The 23,751-nt window shown below is 33.0% G+C and overlaps 2 protein-coding genes across 5 annotated transcripts in view; one reads left to right on the top strand and one right to left on the bottom strand.

Moving 5' to 3' along the window:
• Window positions 1-20,209, bottom strand: part of LOC126777112 (rab GTPase-activating protein 1-like) — a 37,107-nt gene extending 16,898 nt beyond the window's left edge. Inside the window, exons 1-6 of one of the 4 annotated variants that reach the window (XM_050500019.1) lie at window positions 20,070-20,209; window positions 19,827-19,976; window positions 19,117-19,326; window positions 9,333-9,459; window positions 8,497-8,677; window positions 6,724-6,923 (exon numbers count right to left, since the gene is read on the bottom strand). In XM_050500019.1, coding sequence (XP_050355976.1) covers window positions 6,724-6,923; window positions 8,497-8,677; window positions 9,333-9,459; window positions 19,117-19,326; window positions 19,827-19,967 — 859 coding nt within the window. In that variant the 5' untranslated portion in view covers window positions 19,968-19,976; window positions 20,070-20,209. Of the gene's footprint in view, window positions 1-6,723; window positions 6,924-8,496; window positions 8,684-9,332; window positions 9,460-10,952; window positions 11,054-19,116; window positions 19,327-19,826; window positions 19,977-20,069 lie in introns of those variants that run through there. The other 3 variants (XM_050500011.1, XM_050500031.1, XM_050500027.1) reach the window with 3 other exon arrangements.
• Window positions 20,210-21,526: 1,317 nt separating this feature from the next.
• LOC126777736 (uncharacterized) lies at window positions 21,527-23,119 on the top strand. The gene is made up of 4 exons (XM_050500888.1): window positions 21,527-21,709; window positions 21,847-21,934; window positions 22,025-22,108; window positions 22,250-23,119. The coding sequence occupies exons 1-4, from the start codon at window positions 21,613-21,615 to the stop codon at window positions 22,518-22,520; spliced, it is 540 nt and encodes a 179-aa protein (XP_050356845.1). The 5' UTR covers window positions 21,527-21,612; the 3' UTR covers window positions 22,521-23,119.
• The last annotated feature ends 632 nt before the right edge of the window (window positions 23,120-23,751 follow it).

Here is a 23,751-nt window from a genome sequence, read left to right on the forward strand (position 1 = left end):
ATTATATTAATTGTAACATATTTTGCGACTTAAGTATTTACTATACCCCGTATTATATTTTCTATAGGATAAAAATTAAGGTTGATTATATTCAAATTAACAATTTTAATATCATACAACATCAATAAATGAACTAAAACAAATACATTAATGAACAAATGAACTAATTAGAAAGAAAAGAATAATAAACAAAATGGTATGACACTTCTGACGCTACTTAAGCGAGAGCTTGAGTCACGTGGCTAGCGCAAAATGGTTTATTTCTGTTTAAGTCTTTGTTTATATTAAATAAATATGTCCCCCAGACCGATTTCGGCCACGGCGGCCAATCTCAAGAGAGATTAGCCAACTACGCAGGAGATATTATAGTGCACAAGTGTGTGCGCAAACACAGGTGCACTCTCTCTTCCCTAACTCTCACAATCCGATGGAACGGCAATCCGACAAGACCGGAAAGAGTTCAGGCGCAGCACCAACGGTTTTACGTGCTTTTCGAGGCACAGGAGTGTACACACTTCCAACTTTGTTTATATTACACTAATACTAACGACAAAACGTTTACAAACTGATTTAACTGTACTTATTTATTCAGACAGGCGGTAGGTTCTGATGGTAGAGATTTGTGCAAGCTCGCCTGGGTAGGTACCACCCACTCATCAGATATTCTACCGCAAAAACAGCAGCACTTAGTATTGTTGTATTCCGGTTTGAAGGGTGAGTGAGCCAGTGTAATTACAGGCACAAGGGACGTAACATCTTAGTTCCCAAGGTTGGTGGCGCATTGGTGATGTAAGCGATGGTTAACATTTCTTACAATGCCAATGTCTATGGGCGTTGGTGATCACTTACCATCAGGTGGCCCATATGCTCGTCCGCTTTCCTATTCTATATAAAAAAAACAGGCATGCAATAATCAGATGTAGATCTCCCGGTTTCGAACGTAGATGCGAACGTGAAAAATATACAATAAAATCATATTTAATTAAATACAATGAAATTTATATTTCCGTATTAAAAATTAACAAATTCCACGCATTTACATCAATAATAAAACAATGAACTGAATAAAATGCAAAATGAAATTTATTATAGAAACGAATACCTCGCCGTTGCGGAGTCGGAATCTTTGCGTTATAAGTTTGTCTTTATTTCTCGTGTTTATACAATGATTGTCACCGATTTTAATACAAACATTTATCTATAATTAACGACTTCATAGATTATAGCACACCTTTGGAATGAATCGGCCTCAGGATGTTATCAATAATGTTTGTAAGCAATAACTGTCGATATTGCGCCGATTCTTCGAAGATCCGAGTTATTTCCTTCCGTTTCGATAGTAGATTGACAACTAATAAGCAAGTGAAAGTAAACATTTGATTTGTTTTGATTACGTAACGTATATTATTTAAATAATCATATTTAAAACACGAACGTATGGTTCGCGTTGCCGTACAATAAATTACAATGCTTAGCAATATGATTAAACTACTGTATTAAATGTTACATAGTCTTTATAATTCGCATGTAGAAGAATGAAGAAAGTTGCGGGGACTTTACAAGTGCACTCTTTAAACGTTCCTAATATTTTTTTAAAAGAAAAATCCAACAAATGTTTGTTGACTCCCCACCCCGGCAACTAAATCTAGCTAGACAAATCGAGGCTGTCTTAATTAACAATAGATATAGACGAAAAATTTAAATAAAAAAAATAACATTCAATTAAATAAATTACATTTATATACGTTGTTAAAACGATTTAATTGCCAGAAATATTATCGTAACTGACACATCCTCTTAATGCGAATAATTATAATCTGTGTGGGCGTAAACTACAACAAAGTCATCGCTAAAGGTTGAATAAATACATTTATTCGCTTATAAAAATATGACAACAGACGCAAGGATATTTTCGGCTTTACCTATAAATATCGTTTAAGGGTTGACTAGTGAAACAATTATGTGTCTTTTTCTTTCGTATATCAAATCAATGTGACAGAAAGTGATAAAGATAAATCAGTGTTTAACTAAATATCTACTAAAAGACGTTTATAAGACAAACAGTAAAATTTAAAAAAAATAACAAGTTTTTATTTAATTAATCGCTTTATGAACACAGTATTTTTAAATAATCAAAACGAAAATATTGTATTTTAGTATATAATAAAACATTTAAACACAAACTTTTAACGCATATACTTTCACTTACTTTCACAAACAGAGATAAACACTAAACATCAAAATATTCTATTAATCAAAATAAAAAAAGCACATTATTTCAAATATACTAAAAAAAAAAAATGATTGTAAAAACGCAGACAGCCGTTTAAAACTAAAGCCAGCGAGTTTATGAAACGAACAATCCAATATCTAGATAAGAACGTATCGACCTTATTCTGGTACAAGATCGATCAAAAGGCGTTTTCATTTCTAGATCGCTACATTATAATTACTTTTGTAAAAACGTTTCATAAAAATAATATAGAGATATTTTTAAAAATAGAATCGATTGCATGAAGATAATTTTAAAACTCACTAATTATATTGCGTTGGTAGTGAATTAATGTTAAATTAATTGATAGTTACAAGATTAATTTATAATTTAAGGATCGCACGTATTCAGTACATGTATATTACGTAAGATAATGCATTCGTACATATATTAAAGAATATTTTATAACAAGATCGCCATTAATGTACCAGGTACGTACGTACGCAGTAATATTTGTCACTTCGATAAAATATTGACGTATTCTACAGAATAGGAACGCACTGTAACGTAATGTCACGTTATCTACAAAACTATGGCGCGCCTGAAATAGAACGACAACATTATCGAGCGCTTTACTAATGTTCCATATTTAAAAACTGTATACATAAGCTTTGATTTCTTTAACGGTATAACTATATATATATGCTTTAAAAAACGTGAAGTTTTGTGCTATTAGCGGAAACGATAATAGTCCAATGTCATGCCATGTTGGGTCATGATCGAATTGAGGATTTGTCGTGGAAATAAAACTCGCTAAATATTAAAGAAATTTATAAATGTATGTAACTATTAAAAATCGTCTGAATCTTTCGTAAAGAGAAATCTCTAATAATTTAAATACTCATAAACTTATTTTTCGTTTATATCTTTCTATGAAACATTAAATTATTTAATCAATAAGTCGTTTGATTATGTGTGTAGAGATGGAACAGTGGTTAGGACACGTGACTTTTAACAGAAGATTCCGTGTTCGAACTAGGTTCAAGAGAGAAGCCTTAGTCCAGCAGTGGGACGTTTAAAGGCTGTTACTTTTTACTATTTGTGTGTGCGTATTTATTATTAGTTACATTAATTTGCTATTCTTGTTTTTGAATATTGTCTACATGTATTTCTGTTTAGTTAAGAATGCCTTTAGATATCTAGCCCGAATTACGTATATAATATAAATATTAATTAACGGCTTTGCTAATTAAATAATACACTACAGATTACATGTAAGAAAACGATAATTTAACAGCCAGCGATATTCGTTTCAAAATATCCAACACAATCTCTATATGGTGAAGGAAATCAGAATTAATAAAAAAGTATGATTGATAAAACGCTTTTTTTTCAAATTAGCACATAAAATAATAGCATGATTAGAAAACACTACGTAGTAGTAACGACCAAGTGACCGCTGCTCCACTCGGTGGTCGGGCCAAGTTACCAACCTCACTGGTCTCCAAGTGACCACAGCCCTGAGTAAAACTGAGGACAGGAAGGACTGGAGAAAATTCACAGAGATCGTGACCCAGACCCTAGATCAACGTGGACACGACCTTCAGCAATGAAGTAAACGACCGAGAAGAAGAAAACACTAAAATATTGTGTTTTAAATAAAATTTATTGCCAGAATAACGGTCGATATAAGTATGAAATACGCCATGAAAGCCGCCTATTCGATCCTGACTCTTAGGATTCGTTGTTTTCATCCTTAACACAAATTTTACAAGTAATTTGGATGTGAACTGAAGGATAATACCAATTCATTACACGCACGTTATCGTTTATGAAAGAGGAAATAAAATCACAAAAATACTTTGTAAATTAGTTATATTTACTTTTATTTGAATTCCAAAGTTTCGATAACACCTTCGCCGATATTCGAGACGCCATTTTTTCGAGAATCCATAATGAAATTCATAGATTATTCAAGGTCCTATACAATGACATTGCGTTATTAAATGTCAAAGTTATTTATTTGTCTTTACTTCTCTCATATCTATGTGAATTTCTTTATTCCATCTTAACTTTTAAATATCTGATTACGTAAAAAAACATTTCACGTTCAGTACAACATTAAAAATGTAATAATAACAATTTCTATAAAAGGCCTTACTTATTATAACAAACAGAAAAAGAACAATGCCTATTGCCTCTCAGTTGTTACTAGAATCATGTCAACTTAAACTTTTGAAGCAATGTATGTAGTGAAAGTAACTATGACCGACGTTTTGACAGTTTTGCATATACCATTATCACGAGGTATCCTGTGGAGCGATTCTGTAAGAGTAAACTCGAAATTCATCGCTGAAAACAATCGCGACACGATCGTGAAATGTCAGAACATGATATGCGACATTGACTGTTATAATTACTAGCTGCTCTTCGCGGTTTCACCCGCATTTTACGCTCCTACTACACCTCCGTGGACTGTAACGTGATGTTTAATTAAATAGCCTAAAACCTTCCTCAAGAATTGAGCAATCAAATGCAAAAAAAAAACGTTTAATCTGACTGATAATTCCAGTGCGTTCAAACAGACAACTCCGCAGTTTTATTACCATATTATACAAAAAAAAAACATTTAAAAGATACACGCATCAAAGTAGTGTATCACAATGAGACGGTTATCATAAATATATACTGGAAGCTGTGTATGTTTGCTCCAATCAAATTATAAGTATTAACCAATGAAATTAAATAGACAATAAACTAATCTTACCTTGCTATCAAAACCACATAACACAAAACACTCAAAAGCGTATACAAGACTGAACAGAGCAATGATAACTGTTCCTAATTATTTGGACATCTCGTAAACTGTAACATGAATATTGAAATGATTTCAATCATTCGTAATAAATGATTGAGCAAACAGCTGCTCACGGTTTATTGCAAAGCTCAATCTAAATTGGAACTTATTTGGACCAGTTAAGATATATTTTTAAATAGGATAATAATTTAGTGTTTTGCAGATATATAAGCGTCATTCTAATTTCGGTTTGATATTATTATTTTTAATAAAATATTTGTATATTACTCAAAATAATAACACTAATAATCGTTAATTTTAAGAATTAAATCTATTCAGATGTAAGATACAAATTTATACCATATAGTTAAGTACGATAAATACACAAGAGAGAACCTGTTCATACGATTACTTAAGTCAATTTGCCACCAGACAGTACGACGAAGTACGCCTATACGCACATTGTCATTGGGTCGTACATTTTAACTATAAAGTTACAATGATTCAAACGTTACTGCTTGTTCTATATAAACAATCGTACTTTCTTGTATATTATCGTAAAAAATATCATATACTCGACGATTAGACTTCTTTATTTTTTACTTCGTTACAATGGTAATTGGTAGCCTTGGCCTATTAAAAATGACATTGCAAGAATAATTAATGTATACCGCCATTTATTATGCTATTTTAAGTGATATGTTTTTTGTTCGTTCACCCGGAACATAGTAATATAAATAAGTGAAGTTTAGCAAATTGGCGGTAAATCAATTGATTAACGGGTTATACCCAGGCGGACACAGCCCTCATGGATCTCATATATTTATACCATTTATTTGGGATTGGCTCCGTGTTTTATAATATAGACTATGTATTTAATTTGAGAAAAATAATGACTACATAATTTCTTGCCGATTATTTTAGATAAATCTTAAAATCTTGTAAAATAACAAATCGAAGATGTTGATAAGAGCCTACTTGAATAATGAATATTTTGTAAAATCCCTCAGTATAAATGTTTCTATAAGTTATGTTAATAATCAATAATAATGTCCTGCGGAGCAACTAACTCTCGAAACCCGACGACCCAATGGAAAATTGTTTAAGCGCAGGATAAAGGGCTTGGTGTGCTTTCCGAGGCACGAGAGTGTATACACTTCCAAATTCCAGACTCCGGCCAGCTACTGAGCATTTTCAACTTAAAAACCTAATAACTTTTTATTGAACCCAAGACCTCCGGGTCTACGGCCTTCATCTAGCCACTATACCAACGAGGCAGGCAACAGTTATGAATGAAGACATAGGCAGATGAAGGTGTTAGGTTTCATTTTTAATCTTTTTGAACGTGTTTATTTTATTTTTATTTATTTATTAATCCTTTATTGCACACACTTTACAAACATTTAGTAACATATAATAGCAAGTAGACCAAATAGTATGCAAAGGCGGCCTTATCACTTATGGTGATCTCTTCCAGGCAACCTCTGTAAAGAGAAATGTTTATGTGTTTTTTAGCCAGGATCACTAATCGGGCATAGTGTGCGAACAACTTATACTTAATGTTATTGAGTTTGTTTGAATTGTTTGACTCCTACGTATTAAAACTTCAAAAGCCATAAACGTAATGGATGAATGGCGTATGTACAACGAAGTAATCAACCCAAAAAAACCAACTGCCCATTACTTAAAACCGTCTTCAATTGTAAGTACTCACTTGAGACTTGGCTGACGGCTTCAGCGATGTGACAGCGGAACACGTGGCAGCGGTACACGGCAGACTCCTTGGTCTCGCCGTGCGACCACGTGAACGCGAAGCACGACGCGACGGGCGAGCCGGCCGCTCCGCGCGCGTAGAACGATATTCTGTTCACCGCGTACCTCGTCATCACGCTGTTTGTATCTGCTTGGTATAATCTGTGGACAACGGGAGCAAATTGAGATTTTTGTTTTAACAATTTTTTTAAGTTTAATATTGCTGCACGTTGGTATTTCCAGGCAGCATTGAAATTTAAATTTCAGGATTTTAATGGACAAAAATAAAGCATTAAATTATATATCAAGTACATTTTATGTACAAAACATAACATCCAGGTACGATACCAAAGTTATTCTGTCGGGAATCTTACAGTTAAAGTTTTTTCCATCAATCTAGCAAATGTTATGTAAATATGATATACTGAAGTTATTTTTGAATGTTCCTCGAATCCTTAAACGATTTTAAGTCAAGTGATTTTTATACATTATAATACATCACTGTAGCCATTGTTATAACCGTAACAGCATATTTCATAATATTTACGTTATCGCTTGTATGCTTTATTATTATATTACGTACCTCAAACAAACTCAAACACAATTTCTTTTTCATTTATATAATAAAGCAGACGATATATATATAACTTAACCTTATACCAGCTGATAGGAATCAAATTACTAACGGTTCGTTGTACTCATAGCCGGCACATTAATTATTATATTCAACTAAATAGTTTCAAATATACTTGTTAATATTATAATAGCTTTCTCATATGTTCCACCGTCAAGCAGCAATACTACTAGTTCTGTTCGGTTTGAAGGGTGAGTGAACCGGTGTAATTACAGGCACGAGGGACTTAACATCTTAGTTCCTATTGGTTGCGCATTGGCGATGTAAGGAATAGTTTATATATATATAGAAGAGGAAGGCGGACGAGCATATGGGCCACCTGATGGTAAGTGGTCACCAACGCCCATAGACTTTGGCATTGTAAGAAATGTTAACATCGCTTACATCACCAATGCGCGACCATCCTTGGGAACTAAGATTTTATGCCCTTGCGCCTGTAATTAAACTGGCTCACTCACCCTTCAAACCGGAACACAACAATACCAAGTACTGCTGTTTTGCGGTAGAATATCTGATGAGTGTCTCTACCACCAGTTTTTTACAGCACAAATGTCTATGGGCCCTGGTAACTAAAAAAAAAGCTTGAGTTTAATAAGTTTTTTTTATTATTCAAACTATAGGCCTGCGCCTTAACATTACAATGCCGACTAAAAAGTGCTTGTGATAGCCTACTTAAATAAAATATACTTTGACATAGAGTACTATTGAAAATATGAACGCAGTCCGAACTTAATGACGGTAAACCTCTAGTGTCACTCTCTCCAAAAAAGAGAAAATGCCTCTCATTGTGACGCACGTTTTTTTTATATAAAAAAATTATAATCTATATCAATACTAGATTTCATTAAGTACTAAAGTCATATGTAACACAGGAAAGACAGAAGCAGGTAAACTGTTCTAAATTTGTTAAATGTACTATTTATATGTAGAACGAGTTGTTTGTATTCAAATAATAATATGATTCATAATTTTGCTGTTTTAAATGTCATTCGTATTTAATAAAATAGGAGGATCCTATTAAAAATACCAAATTATTTTACGAGTGAGGTGATAGGTGTATCTTCATATGAATTGTTAATGCAAAACAGATCAAATACTTACACGACTAGGCCTTGGGAGCAGACTGGTATTGAAATCGAAACGGCAATACCATCTCGGTTCTCGGGCATCGAGCTCAGCTCCTTCATGATGCGCTGTATGTCGGTCTCCGATTTTGGATCAGCAATGTTCTGCGCGCCGAGGTAACTGACTCCGCAGAACACTGTGCACTCTTGGTCGACATCTGATACTGAAAAAATACTTCATTAATAATAATAATAACAATATTACATTTACGACTTTATACAGAGGTTATATACGTTTGTCGAAAATTAAATTATTACTTTTTTAAATCCCGACGTAAGAAGTGTGTCTGTGGCATCGTAGCTCCCAAACGAAAATACCGATTTTTGATGCGGTTTTTTTCGTTTTAAAAACTTAAGTGATTGACATGGTTCTTAGCTATAAACTATGAATCTGTTCAGACGTTTGAAAATCATCAGCAGATCATTAATTATTTGAAATGCGTTCGACGCGACGACGCTTGTATTAAAATATTACTTCATACTTATAATAAACTTAAAATGCCAACAAACACATTTAATTTTTTACCGTTTACAGATTTTTTGTGGCGGGGATTAATTAAATTTTTAATTTCAGGTATAATTATAAAATGTGTGTATATATGTATATATATAGATATAGATAAATAAAGTTTTCATTGTTTAATATCGGTAGGCAAACTGGAAAATGAGGTAAGTGATCTGCACCATCCATAGACATTGGCACTTCAAGAAATATTAACATAATAAGCATACATTAATAGAATAAGTGATGAGTGGGTAGTAACTACTCAGATATTATCTAGCATATTATCGATATATTTTGTGATATATCACCTTCATCATCACTTTCTATAGGCTTCATGTGATCTTGTTTCTCTGTTGGAGACGGTGTGGACGTAACCACTGATGACCCGTCCACCACTTCGTAGAACTTCGAGCCGCCGACGTGCCGGCACGACTCCTGCAAACGAAAACTATCTTAAAGCGTATAATATTAGAGCATATTTTGTGTTGCACCTCTTATCTCATGCAAACTGAGATCATAATCACATTTCGTAATTATGAATAATATTAGCTTTATTGAAAAAATAATAAATAAACGCGCAAGTTTTAGTTGAGAAATTTAAAAAAAAGTCTGTAAATATCCCACAGCTGGGCTAAAGCCTCCCAACCTTTAGAGGAGACGGTTTAAAAGCTTATTACATTGCTGGAATGCGGGTGGTTAGCACGTGGCGGTTATTTCGACCACCATGCAGTTTCCTAACAAACTTTACCTTCACCGTTGAACAAGAGATAAATTGAACCCGAATTAAGCACATGAAAATTCACTAACGCCTACCATGGGATCTTGAACCCGCAATAAACGGTTAAAAGTCACATGTTCTAACCACTGGGTCATCTCGAATCAAAAACAATTTTTTTTAACATTATTTAAAACTATTTCAAAGAATGTAACTCTGATATTTTAACATTTAATTTTAGTATCATGTATTAGGCGCGTAAAATTTAGCGCGAGGTAATCTTTCTCTTTTAATTACAGCAAAATAATAGCAATTTACGTACAATAATTACTTATTTATACAGACTTTTTTTCTTATATAACTGTTAAAGTATATTTTTGATTTTAAATTTAATTAATATAGACTTGTATTTATTGAATTGAAGTCGATGCATAGCATTATCCGGACGAGGGTCACTTGCAGTAAATAATATCATTTAAATATATATGTAAACATGTACATACAATACAATAATAAGGAGGAAAATATTCGTAACATAATAAGGCGTTTGTTTATGTTATGTAGTCGATTGGGCCTATTAGTTCAGTAAGTGTGTTTTTTTTACTTTTTTTAAAGTTCAAAAATAACAATTTTAAAATAAACTTTTTTTAAATTCAAAGCACAGGTGCTATCTAACTCTCCCGCTTTCAGTCCGATGGTACGGTAATCCGACACAATCAGAAAGTATCGCAGGACCAACGGCTTTAGATGCTTTTCGAGGAAAGGGTATGTGACACTGCAGTCAGCAGTGTCATAGGTTCGAACAGTTACTAAAGTCTCGTCGGTCGAAAAATCCAACATTTTAATGATACAAGTAAACCACTACACCAACGAGGCAGAATTAAAAAAAAATCTTCCTTAATCTCAATCTTCGAAATTCCACTCAACACAAGATCTAAACTATCCGCCCGAATGAATTGAAATTTGTCACAGTTACCCCTTCACTGTCGGTGACGATCCACTAACAATGGATTTTACGCAAATCGCTATCCAAAAATCATTTTTCTTCTTATCTACCCGTGCGAAGCCGAACTATTAGCTAGTATATCATATACTGTATATGTATATGTACTATATATAAAACATTTTATCGAATTCGTTTATTATAATTTTAATAAGAAACGAACCCTTAATATAATAATTGTTTTTTTAAATCGATACACAAATAAACCACCTTGTAAATAACTTGCGATGTTTTCCCATATGTCATTGTCTGAACACAAAACAGAATGATAGACAAATAAAAAAAGGAAACGAAAATAATTAAATATATAAAATATTCGTCCTGCACGGCGGTTACCGATTGAATACTAAACAGTAAGCCGGTTTCATGATTCACTCTGCCCACTGGCGACATAGAGATATCGTTACAGTAGGCATACCGTATAATCGTATATATAACGTCACTTATGTATTTATAAGTTACACGAAGCGCTATAAAGCTGATAAATGTAACAATTATTTAATATTATTTATTATGGAATCGATAAGAGATAAAATAACAAATTAGTCTCATAATTCACAATATATTTTTTGTATATATTGCAAAGCACCAATAAAAGCAATTTAAATAAGTAATGGTATGGTATGAACTTTAATTAAAATTGTTTAAAAAACAAAAATTAATTTTAATATTAATGTTTATCTTTGGTCCCATAACAATGTATCAAACATATGACGATGAAAATTAAATTAATTTCATTGGCCGAGATGGCTTAGTGGGTAGAATTTGAATACATAAAAGATAAACATAAGATCAATTAAAATGCAGATAATTCAAAACCAGTGACATTTGATACTTATAACTTATTATTTATTTATTCTTTTAATATAGATATGCGGACGGTCAAATGGGCCACCCGTTGGTAAGTGGTCACTACCGCCCATAGCTTGGCGATATAAGAAATATTAACCACTCCTTACATCGCAAATGTGCCACCAGCCTTGGAAACTAAGATTTATTTATTTTTTATATTCGCCGGGAGGGCAAATGACTCTACTCCACCTGATGGTAAGTGGTAGTAGAGTCCAAACGCGACGACGGCCAGTACAGACGGGAAAAACATTCTGCACTAGCCGTCTTCACCTTGCCGGCCCGCAAATGCCTCTTCACGCCTCGTTTAAAGGAACCCGGGTTGTAAGAGGAGGGGAACACGTGAGCTGGTAAGGAATTCCATTTTTTGGTAGTGCGACAAAGAAAGGAGTTGCCAAATTTTTTTTGTGCGCGATGGAATTGATGTCACAGTTAGGCGGTGACATCGAGAACCATCTCGCGTGGACTTAAGAAGGAAGGGGGAAGCAGGAATTAGAGAGAATAATTCCTCAGAGCACTCGCCGTGATACAGTCGATAGAAAGCGCTCAGTGCTGTTATCTCACGACGCAATTGTAAAGGTTCAAGGGTGTTTGTGACCTTTACGTCGCCAATAATGCGTACGGCACGTCACTGCAACCGGTCCAAGGCCTCCAGTAGGTACTTAGCGGAGCCATCCCAAAGGTGCGAGCAATATTCCACGCAAGACCGTACCTGTGTTTTGTACAGCAGGCACAGTTGTTGTGGCGTGAAAAAACGCCGCGCCGTTTGTTTTTATAACAGCCTCGATGTATCTCGATAATCCCTTGGACTAAGGTCGTAGCGAACGTCAATCCCCAGCATGGCGATTTTGCTTTGTATCACCAGCGGAGTACCACAGAGGGAGGGAAGAGGGGAAAATGCTGACTTTTTCGCTGTGAGCATACCTGTGTTTTCTTGGCATAAACTCAACAAGATTATCAGAACCCCATTTGGCGATGAGCTCTAATGTCCTATCGAGTTCAATGACAAGATCCTTCCGCCTCTCCTCAATTTCCGCCCGCCCAGGCACTGCGAGTCCGTGGTATCCACCATGCACTGTACTATCGTCTGCATAGCAATGTATGTTCCCAAAAGAGAGCATATCATTGATATGCAAAAGAAAGAGTGTCGGAGATAGCACAGATCCCTGGGGGACCCCAGCATTCACTACATAGAATTGTGAGGCGCAACCATCAACTAAAACACGAAGGCTACGCTTGTGTAGGAAGCTGGCAATCTAGGTGCATAGCTGAGCAGGCAGACCATATGCTGGCAGCTTGGAGAGAAGACTTCTGTGCCAGACCCTGTCGAAAGCCTTGGAGATATCGAGGCTGACAGCCAACGATTCTCCATGCTTGTCGATAGCTTCACCCCAGAGGTGTGTTACGTACGCTAGAAGATCACCTGTGGACCGTTTTGGTCGAAACCCGTACTGACGATCATTAATTAGACAGTGATCTTCTAGGTAATGGATCAGTTGGTTGTTTAAAATCCGTTCCATCACCTTACAAAGTACTGAGTGATAGCTATTGGCCGATAATTTGCCGGGTCAGACCGATCCCCTTTTTTGGGAACCGCTTGCACATTAGCTCTTCTCTAAGCCTCCGGCACACATCCCGAAGAGAGAGAAAGTTGGAACAGGCGCGTTAACACTCCAACTCCGCTGCGCACTTCTTCAGCACTATGGCTGGTATTCCATCGGGACCGCTAGCTTTCCGTACATCAAGTGATTGCAGCTCCGCACGCACATCACGTTGCCTGATTTTGTTGACCATAGTATGCCTTTCTACAGGACTTGGAATTTTTATTGTAGTTTGCTTTCAGTGAGTCAATGTTAGATACCCCGCTAATGCAGCCGTTGATCCACTTGCGATATGCCGCCTGCTTAGATGATACAGCATCGGTGCATTCACGAGTGAACCAACGGTTACGCGTACCTCTACTGACGAGATCTGAGCTAGGAATGTAGTATTCCATTCCCAACATGATCTCGTCAGCAACAGCAGCGGCACTAGCTGTCATTCCCACTGAAGCAACGTTCCTTCCAAGGGACCGACGCATAGTAATCGCGCATACCGTCCCAATCTGCCGACTTATAGTGCCAAACGCGACGTTTGCATATCGCTAGTGGCGGAAGCTTGGCCTGTGGCACTCTGGTAGATATAAGGCTGTGATCCGAAGAGCCAAGAGGAGCCTGAACCACAACCTGATATTCCACCGGGTGAGAAGTCAGCAGAAGGTCCAGTAGAGAAGGTGCTTGCCCATCAATGTCTGGGATCCTGGTGGGCTGATCAACCAGTTGGGTCAAGTCATGTATGAGAGCAAAAGCATGAGCAGTCCTTCCAGCATGGTCAGTTTTGAGGGATTTCAACCCTGATTCGTGGTGAGCATTAAAATCCCCCCAAAACACCAATTCCGCGTTAGGAAATTGCTCTTGAGCAGCATCTGCCACCCGACTAAGATGGTCAAATAATCGGCTTGTCTCCAAGTCACCATTGTGGGATCTGTAGAGGCACATGTAGACTCGACTCTGACGAACCAGGTCCACACGTACCACCAACATGGAGAAGGAGGGGTCCTCCAAGCAGCGCAGTCGGTGACAGCAAACATCCGTCCTAACGAACAAGCATACCGGCTTTCGCTTTGAAGGATTCTTCAAGCGTGTAGCCGGGATAATTAAGGTAGCTGGTATCGGCAGGACGGAGTAGATGTCACTTGTACCTGTAGTTACACTGACTCACTCACCCTGCCATCCGGTACACTACAATGCTAAGTAATGCTAGTTGGTAGTAGGACATCTGATGACTGGGTACTACCCAGTGGGTACTACCTACCAAGGTGGCCTTGCACAAGGCTCTACTATCAAATGTCAAATATTATTAGCAATCATTGTTTGCAAGTCAAATAATATTATGAGAATCGTCACAAACAGCCTTACCTTTACTGACATAATTCTTATCAATTGTTACATAGGCGTTTACATTATTCACCCGAATTGTAAGTCATTAGCTAAACTTAAAACAACATTACGTATAAAGCACTTCACTAAATCATTTTTCTAAATAAATCATGTGTTCTAAAATCAAGAGTTTATTTGTTTATTTGAAACTACATAAAAAACACATCCCTGTCAATTGACTTTGTCTTTCTCAACGTTTTCAAAAAAATATATAATCACAAGTATTTATATTGTAGCGTTTAAGGTGACCGAGCAGACGCCCCAGTAACGAGCTCAATGCGAGCACAATGGACGGAACCAAAACAACTGACAATTAACGTTCATAAGCACGGATTGGATGACCGATGAAACTTCGGTATGTCGTGACGAAATTCTTGCAATGATTTTTATGAAATCAGCTCTTAATTTTGGATATGGTTAGATTTGGGTATAGTTAACCTATTGACAAAAGTCATTTACTACAAAAATTAATCCTTCCAAGCTTACTAGCTCTTCTCTAGATCTCGAGAAAATATATAAAAAGGTCATAGAATTAAGGACCAAGAAATGTCAGCTGAAATAAACCGAGACTTCGTAAATGTCATAGAAATGTAAAGTACATAACATTTACGCATTTGTGATAAATAAAAAGAAAAATATAGGTGTGTCACTAGTATATGACATAATGGAAATTAAAAACAATCGAAAGCATGACGTCACTGTTTCAGCTTCAAAAAGGAGATAATATATACCTTATTTGTGAAATAGTATGTACCTTAGTTGCGTCGCAGATAAAAAAAACCCGCCTCTACCAATGCAAAGGATTTGTCACTTGTTTTGTGTATATTATTCGAAACCTTCGCCTATTGCAACCGATTTTAATGAATCTTATTCCATTGATTAGATTACAGGTTGATGACTCTATGCAATAAAAGTATTACTGTTGCTTGTTTGTCAAACATTTATCACTGGCTTGGAAAGAAATACCGAAAATGAACCAGCAAAAAATCCCGGCGAAGTTTTTTTATGCTAATTATTATTATTTATTTTAAGCTAGGTGTATTAACGTTGTTAGTTTAATGTTTTAACATGAAAAAGTTTAATGTCTTTTAAAATTAAAAAAAATAGAACATTTCTGGAAGGTTCCCGTTATAAAACGTAAACGTATATCATATAGCAGTATGTGTTTTTGGAATAAAAAGTTAAAGATAAAATAAAACATTTAAAAAAACGCTTCTTTATCCGCCTATCCTATCCTTTAATTGACTTTACTGTTTATAAATGAGGTTGAAAATATAATACCTACATATATATATATATATATATATAACAATATAGCTTCTGTTTTAAAGAAATCGGTTTGCTAAGATGATTGGGCTGTGCTGGTTTCGTTTTCTACACAACCAATTAAAATTTTTATAACCAGAGTTTTTATAAAATTTGAACAAAAATAACTAACTGCCTATAAATATACGGCACGTGTTTGCCGTTTTAGGAACTGTGTTACTGATTGAAAACTTACATTCTCGTAATTTTATTGCTTTTACAATATTTATGAGCTATAAAAATTATAACTATCGTTCCACTCGTTCTAACTGTTGTTAATGAATTCATTGCAAATTGAAAACAATAATAATTCAAATAATTATCTGTTTAAAAAACAAAACCAACTTCGAATAAAATATAAGCCCATAAAAGATGTTATCCCTCGAATATGACCATAATAATTTTTTCATAAATTTATTATTAGAAATCGCTTGACCTTTTTAAATATAATATTTTCTCAACAATTTCAACAGTAAAACTAATTTTAGTTAGTTATTTGAATGTAATCTTCCAAACAACCAAATTTTCTTAATCAAGTGATGCACTAAATACTAAGAAACAGTCAAATTTTTTCATAACAAAAATTCAAAGCATCTTTTAAGCTTAGTCATACGACCTCCAGTGTTTAAACGTGATAACGCATTACACAATTTACTCAACAGTGCGTTACATTTTCAGTTATAGAAGGATTATTACTCATCAAATTAAATCAAAGTAAAGCAAAAAATAGCCTGTTAGTCTCACGGCTGGGATAAGGCCTCCTATGCAGTTTTTGATGGACATATTAGGAGCTCATTTTGGTATAATAGAACCGTCAATATGGATTGGTGATTGATATGAAGGACATGTGGTAGATTTTCACCCGATCTATGCAAATTTCCTCGCAATATTTTTCTACACGCGCTAGTTTCGGCTAAGATTTACTTATTCAAAGTATCAAAAATATATCCTAGGACGAAGCCTTAATTGAAGTCGGCTGGTAAAATGTCCATGAGCATGCCGATGTACCCAGCCATCTTAGTCTCACATTTGGCAGCACTTTAGTAATGCGATGCAGTAATTAATTTTACAATATTATATAATTGACCACTTATCTTAAGTAGGTCATCTTGTCTGTCATCTCGTTATCATAAAAGTGCTATAATTAAGTACAAGATATTGCCACTATTAGGAAAACCTAATGCATATTTTACAATGTAAGCACGTACCTAATACGATATCAATTAGTGGTTTCTAAAAAAACCAAGACGACTCAGTAGCTAAACTGCGTGAATCTTGACTCCCAATTGCGTATTCAAACCAAAGCAAGCATCACTAAATTTTTATATGCTTAATTTGCGTTTATAATTCATATCATTTGCGATAAAACATCGTGAATAAAAATCACTAAATTTTTATATGCTTAATTTGCGTTTATAATTCATATCATTTGCGATAAAACATCGTGAATAAAACTGCATTATTGAATGAAATTCTGCCACCTGCGCCACCTCAAGAGGGTAGACCTTTGCCCAGCAGTGGGTTATTTAGTACTTTTCCCAAGACATTTTGCTACCCATTGTTCAAAGATCTTTGAATCAGTATAACTTTGATACGAAGTTTTATACTTATTATATGTATATAATATTATGTTGAAGTCTATGTATTCTTTGTCACCTCGATTCAGCCAATTTGGCGCGGGAATTGGCGACCTAGTTCCACAGTTTACGGTCAAATAAACTCATATTGTGTATGTATACACTTAAATGTCACCTATTCATTACAAAATTTCATTTGTATATTGTTATAATGTTAAATTATGTTGAATTATTGTGATTTAAATTGAATAAGGTTATATTTTGTATTTCGGCATAATTGTTAAAGTTATGTTATAATAATAATTACTCCGTAAGAATCTTACTAAACAAGTAAATATTATTAAATAAAAACGATAAGAATAGAAATATAAAGGACAGGAAAAAAATACATTAATATGCACAGTAACAGCATATTAAATTAATACTAATTAGCTAACCAATTACTTTTTCCTTAATGATCTTAAACAATTATTTCTCCTATAAAAAAATAATAAATATATTTTACTACATTAAAATCAGAAATTTTGAATTGAAGACAGTATTAGTGTTTTATAAAAACGTAAAGAGAATAAGAAAACAAAAAGGATTTAATGACATATTTTTAAGAGCTGTAAAAATGTTAAACCTATTTTAAAATTGTAAAAATAATTACAATTTTAAATAACAATATATGTTGTGGTTATGAGACATTTCCTGCATAAATATTAAAACAATAACAATAAATACATCCAAGATGAATTACATTATGAATCTTTACCGAAATGTTGATTGAAATCTAATTAATCATGTGCGTTTTCATAAATTAAACTAATATTTTTTTAAGGAAACCTATTCATTTTGTCATCGTAAGAGTGGTGATATACCCGCCAATTTCTCTATTTCTTGATTTCCAAACAAGAGCAAGGTAAAAGGCCAGCAGTTGAAAGTTACCATCTTTCCTTTTTTCAAATTTAAGTGTAATTCTTAAATGTTATTACTTTTAAGTTTTTCTTTTTCGTTAATTCTAAAAGTGGAACTTATAAGACAAGAGAGAGACAGACGAGTAGATGTGAGTATTTGCTACTTTATTGCGTCGTATTAAGAAGATCACTATAATTTTGAGCTTATGCAATCTTCGCTAACAGCCTGTTAATGTCCCACTGCTGGGCTAAGGCCTCCTCTCCCTTTTTGGGGAGAAGGTTTGGAGCCTATTCCACCACGCTGCTCCAATGCGGTTTGGTAGAATACACATGTGGCAGAATTTCAATGAAATTAGACACATGCAGGTTTCCTCACAATGTTTTCCTTCGCCGTCAAGCACAAGATGAATTATAAACACAAATTAAGAACATGAAAAAATTTATGCAATCTTATAATAGTTTATTTGAAGATATTACAAATATTCTTTTTTCCATTTAAATCTTGTGAGAAAATAAATGTTATAGCGTAACAAGTATGAACAACGAAAAATATACAACTATTAAAAAAAATCATAAGAGTGGTTATTTCATACTATTTGGAAATAATTAATTAATGATATTTTTAAAAACATTTTTGATTTATATATGAAAATTTTGCACATGAAAATTAAGTGGTGCTTGCCTGCAAATTCAGTGCTGCTTGCCTAAGGTCTTTTTGAAGAGAAGGTTTGGAGCATAGTGTTTTTAAAGATTTAAAAAAACTTACCGGATTCTTAACGGTATTAATCTGACTTGTCCCTTCTAATTCACTCATTTTTAAATCTGAATCACTTTCCACTTCAAATATAACTTTGTAGAGATCTAGACCTTCTGGAATGTTTGATTCAATATTAGCCTCTGGACGGATAGTCAACTCTTGATTTATTAGCTGACTGCGGCTGACTCTGAGAGAGCTTTGAAGAGACTCTGATATTGCCTGAAAATAGTTTAAAATCATGGTAGTTTTTAAGACATTAATTTTAAACAGACTTCTAAGTGAAAAAAAAAACCTTTTTTTTGTTTCACCTAGTATTTATTTCTTTCTTTTAAATTATATTTTCTATATCTAATTTATCTAGTTTTATAAATGTGTGTATGTGTCATAGTTAACAATTTCTGTGAAGGAATAAAGTTATTTTTACATTATTATATATAGTTATATTTAATATTAATATATTTATTTTTCTTTTGCACTTAACATAAAAAATATACTTTATTTTTGAGACATCATTAAAATTTTACAATATTCCAAAAAAACTTAAATATTAACTAATGAAGCTGTTAAAATTATTTTTTAATATACGCCGAAACTTTTATAAATACTGTAATTAAAAAGATATATTGATTTACGATCAAGTTTATTCATTGAAACAATCAAGGTCTTTAGAATTCTTGTAGCGAATTTATTGTATGAGATATATTTGTTCATTTACGTACGTCGCTCAATATGTCTTCTAGATCGCAGCACACATTTGTTGTTAGCACAGGAGTCGGGCTTGGTGTCTGAGAACGATCAGAATATATTTCAATGCCTACCAGATCCGATACCTCATTTATACGACATCCATTGAACTCCATCACTGTATTCTGTTGAAAAACACCACGGGTGAATTACAAACATCAATGCATTATGTATAACTAAATAAAAAACCTATACAAACTAAAACGTTTTTTCCTTACCCATCTATGTTTAGGTTCTCCTACGAGAACAAGACATTTTAACAACCAAATATTTAATCAAAAGCAATGAAAAAAACACGATTAAAACTCAATGCGGTAGATAGATGTACTTATATTTACCGAAGAAATAGCGATCACTGTTGTATTTTACACTCGAAGCAAAGAAACGTCAAAAATTGTCAGCCTATAAAAATCCGTTCCACGAAGAAATATTCGATTTTTGTTAAAAATGACAAAGTTTTTAACAAATAATAAAATATTGTACTTACGTGATAGTGTGCGTTGTATGAGAACATCTTATCTTAGATAATATTTGTAAAGACTACTCAGGTAGATGTTGGAGTTCCAGACATCCGTACAACATTCTCCCCACTTCATTGTTTTTAAACAAAGAGACCTTAACGTTTCTTTTTTATACAATAGTTCATTCTCTTTCATAACATGTGTTCTTATCTTGCTCTATTATATCTAGCTTATCTAAGCTTTCAAATACTCTGTCAAAATAATAAAAAGCAATAATCTAGGTATGTTTTAAAACTGGATTTGGTTTGGAATTTGGTTATTTAATTACTTTGTTTCCTGTAATTATTATGCGTTCTCGCGCTATGACTTTTAAGCTTTAATGTTCATGTTTACATCAGAACATAAACATTTAAGAATATTTATGACTTTTATTTGTTTTGCTTGAAGAAAATACCATTGATTGATTAAAAATTCAAAATTTACCATAATGACTTTTGAAGCTGAGAACCATATTTTACACAGCGTATTATGGATGACGATTACCGGATGACTGATATTTTGTTAATTATTGTGTGACTATGTAACGTTATATATTTCTGTATAAGTAACTTTGTAATTTGAACAGTACTTTCAGGCTTATTTACTGATGGTTAAGATAATTCTTAAAAAAGTGATTTACTTCATAGTAATATTCATCATACTCAATGAGGCCGTTTATAATTATGTATAATTATAAACGGCCTCATATTTTTATTAGTATTAATACTACAATTGTGTTATAATAACGTATATTTTCCATCTAATCTTGTATATCTGAAATATTTATTATAGAAAATTGCACCAACCGTTTCTATGTTTAAAAATGAAAAAAAATACTAAAGATCAATTCATTTTGCTATTCGTATAACATATTTTATAAATAAATTTCAAAAGCGTAAACAATTAGCTTCATATGGAATTGAATACTGGTATAGTATAAAATTCAGCGTTCAAAGCTAATAGTTTAAGCAAATAGTATATGTTACCGTAGCATTAAATTATTAAAGACAGTTTCTTAAATAATAAAATAATACGGAGAATTTTATAAATTTCTTTCATTTCAATCGTTCCAATTAATATTTAATAATTTGCTTACTATATAGCAAATATACAGTATTTGACTTCATATTTTTAAACGTAAAATATGAAGTGTCAAAAACGGCGTCCGTTTAAATACGTCAGTTTGTATTTATGATTTTGAATTTTACGAAAAGTTTGTTTTGTTTGTTTTAAGTTTTAGTGACTATAAACCTAAAGAAAAATGGAAAATTCTGTTACTGAAAACGATGAACAAAAGTCTTTCAGATCACCGCCCCGACGGAGACGTTCGACATTCTTCGAAAGACGCGATTCGTTTGGTTTGTACTTTCGGAGGCTATTTCAAATAGTTCATACTTGTTTTTAGTTGGAATAAGTATGTTATTAAAGTCATAAAGAGTATCAAACAACTATGACGTATTTTATGTGTTTGTTATTTATTGTTTTTTTTTTCCAGTGCCACAGGCGTTTACCGATAATATTGATTCAAATATTTGCAAAAAGTTAAGTGAAATGGATGATAAACACACTCAGGACCTTTTTAGGTATTTATAATATAATTTAGCAAAAGATCAGATCAGAATCAAAAATTAAGATGATGATTTTTTTATATAGACATTATGTACAATTTATAGGTACCATGATAATCTTGTGGCCGAAAAAGACCAGTGGAAGATGGAAGTCAATCGCAGACGTAACAAATATCATGATCTAAAACAGTGAGTATTTATTTAATTAATAACCAAAGAACTTAATAAATATTATAAAATGAAAACTGGGATTATCAATGTACCATATTTTCTTTAAAAGGTGAAATAAATAAGAGTTAATTTTTTATTTATTTATCAATGTATTTTTAGACAGTATCAAATGGCACTAACAGCTCCAAGTAGAACAAGAATTTCATATTCATCATTATCCACTGAAGATATAGAATTTTTAAAATCAAAAGTAAATGTAACAAAAATTGTGGACAGCCAGCTGAAGTTACACCAAAGTGTAAAAGAAACACAGGCACTGTACCGAAGAGCAATGGAACTTGATAATGTGTTGTTGAATCACTGTGAAGAGAAAGTAAAGGAAGTTACAGATTACATTCTAGAAAATAGTACAATTGAACCTAAAGAATGACCTATGATATTGTTATGTCAAGAAGATAACAACTGTTAGAAATATTTAAAGTTTAAAAACACTTATGACTACATGTTCATGTTACTTCTGTTATAGAAGTGATTGCAACAAATAACTGTTTGTTGAACTTTGTCCATATTTGTGTAACTGAGTTAGATCACCAAGAGACACAGTTGCTCAGAAACAGATATTCTTGTAATAGACATAGGTCATGTATAAATGATTCAATCCTTCACATTCAAAAATTTATATTCATTTCTATTGTGACTTCCTTATTGTTATATAATAATTAAATACCACCTGTTAAGCGCAAATATAAGTCTTGCTATTAATAAGTTTGAAATAGCCCTGATAACTCGTAAATGCCAACTTTCTTCAATTATCCAGATGTTTTGATATTATTTTCTGGTTTGTTGGAAATATTATGAGTGAAAGGTGGATGGTAACTGATATAATTACTGTGAATATGATTTTAATAGAATGTAAAAAAGATGTAATAGAAAAATTTTATGTATCTTTTTACCTTTTTAGTGTTAAATTAATTTCTTAGTATTTATACAATTATAAATCAGTAAACTTCTAGAGCTGATAATGTTTTAAATAAAGATGAGGATTTAAATAATTATTATAACTTGTATATAGGTTAAAGATGTACAAATATTGTACATAGTACTTTGTAATAGTGTAAATATATAAAAATACTAACATTTGAGTCTTTTTATACCACTTCCATTGTGTAAATGATCAATATTATAAATACATAATTTATGTATTTTATAGGCAAATTTAGTCTATGATATAATAGGTGTAAGACAGTGTAGACAAATATATTAGTTTCGAAGTTATCTTTATATTATAATTTTCCCCCATAATATGGTGACATAAAAATTATAAGCTTGTTGTGCTGAAACAATTTCAATTTAGTGTTTCACTTGTGTTAATTGTCACCTGCAACAAGACTGTAAAATTTCCTTGGGAGGATTTAGTAAAAGAATTTAGGTGCAAAAAATATATTATCTATAAATACTTACAGGTGATAACAGTTTAAAAAAAATCCTTGGAATAATCATTCATAACAATTTTATTTCAATAATTCATTTATTTATAATTAGATTCATACAAGTTGATTCACATTGAACATAATAATAAAATTATATCTTTAAATATGGACAACACTAGACAAACTGACATTTAAAAGTTACATTTTAAGATTACAATTATTACAGGATAT

This window comes from Nymphalis io, chromosome 2 (assembly GCF_905147045.1).
Source record: "Nymphalis io chromosome 2, ilAglIoxx1.1, whole genome shotgun sequence".
NCBI lineage: Eukaryota > Metazoa > Arthropoda > Insecta > Lepidoptera > Nymphalidae > Nymphalis > Nymphalis io.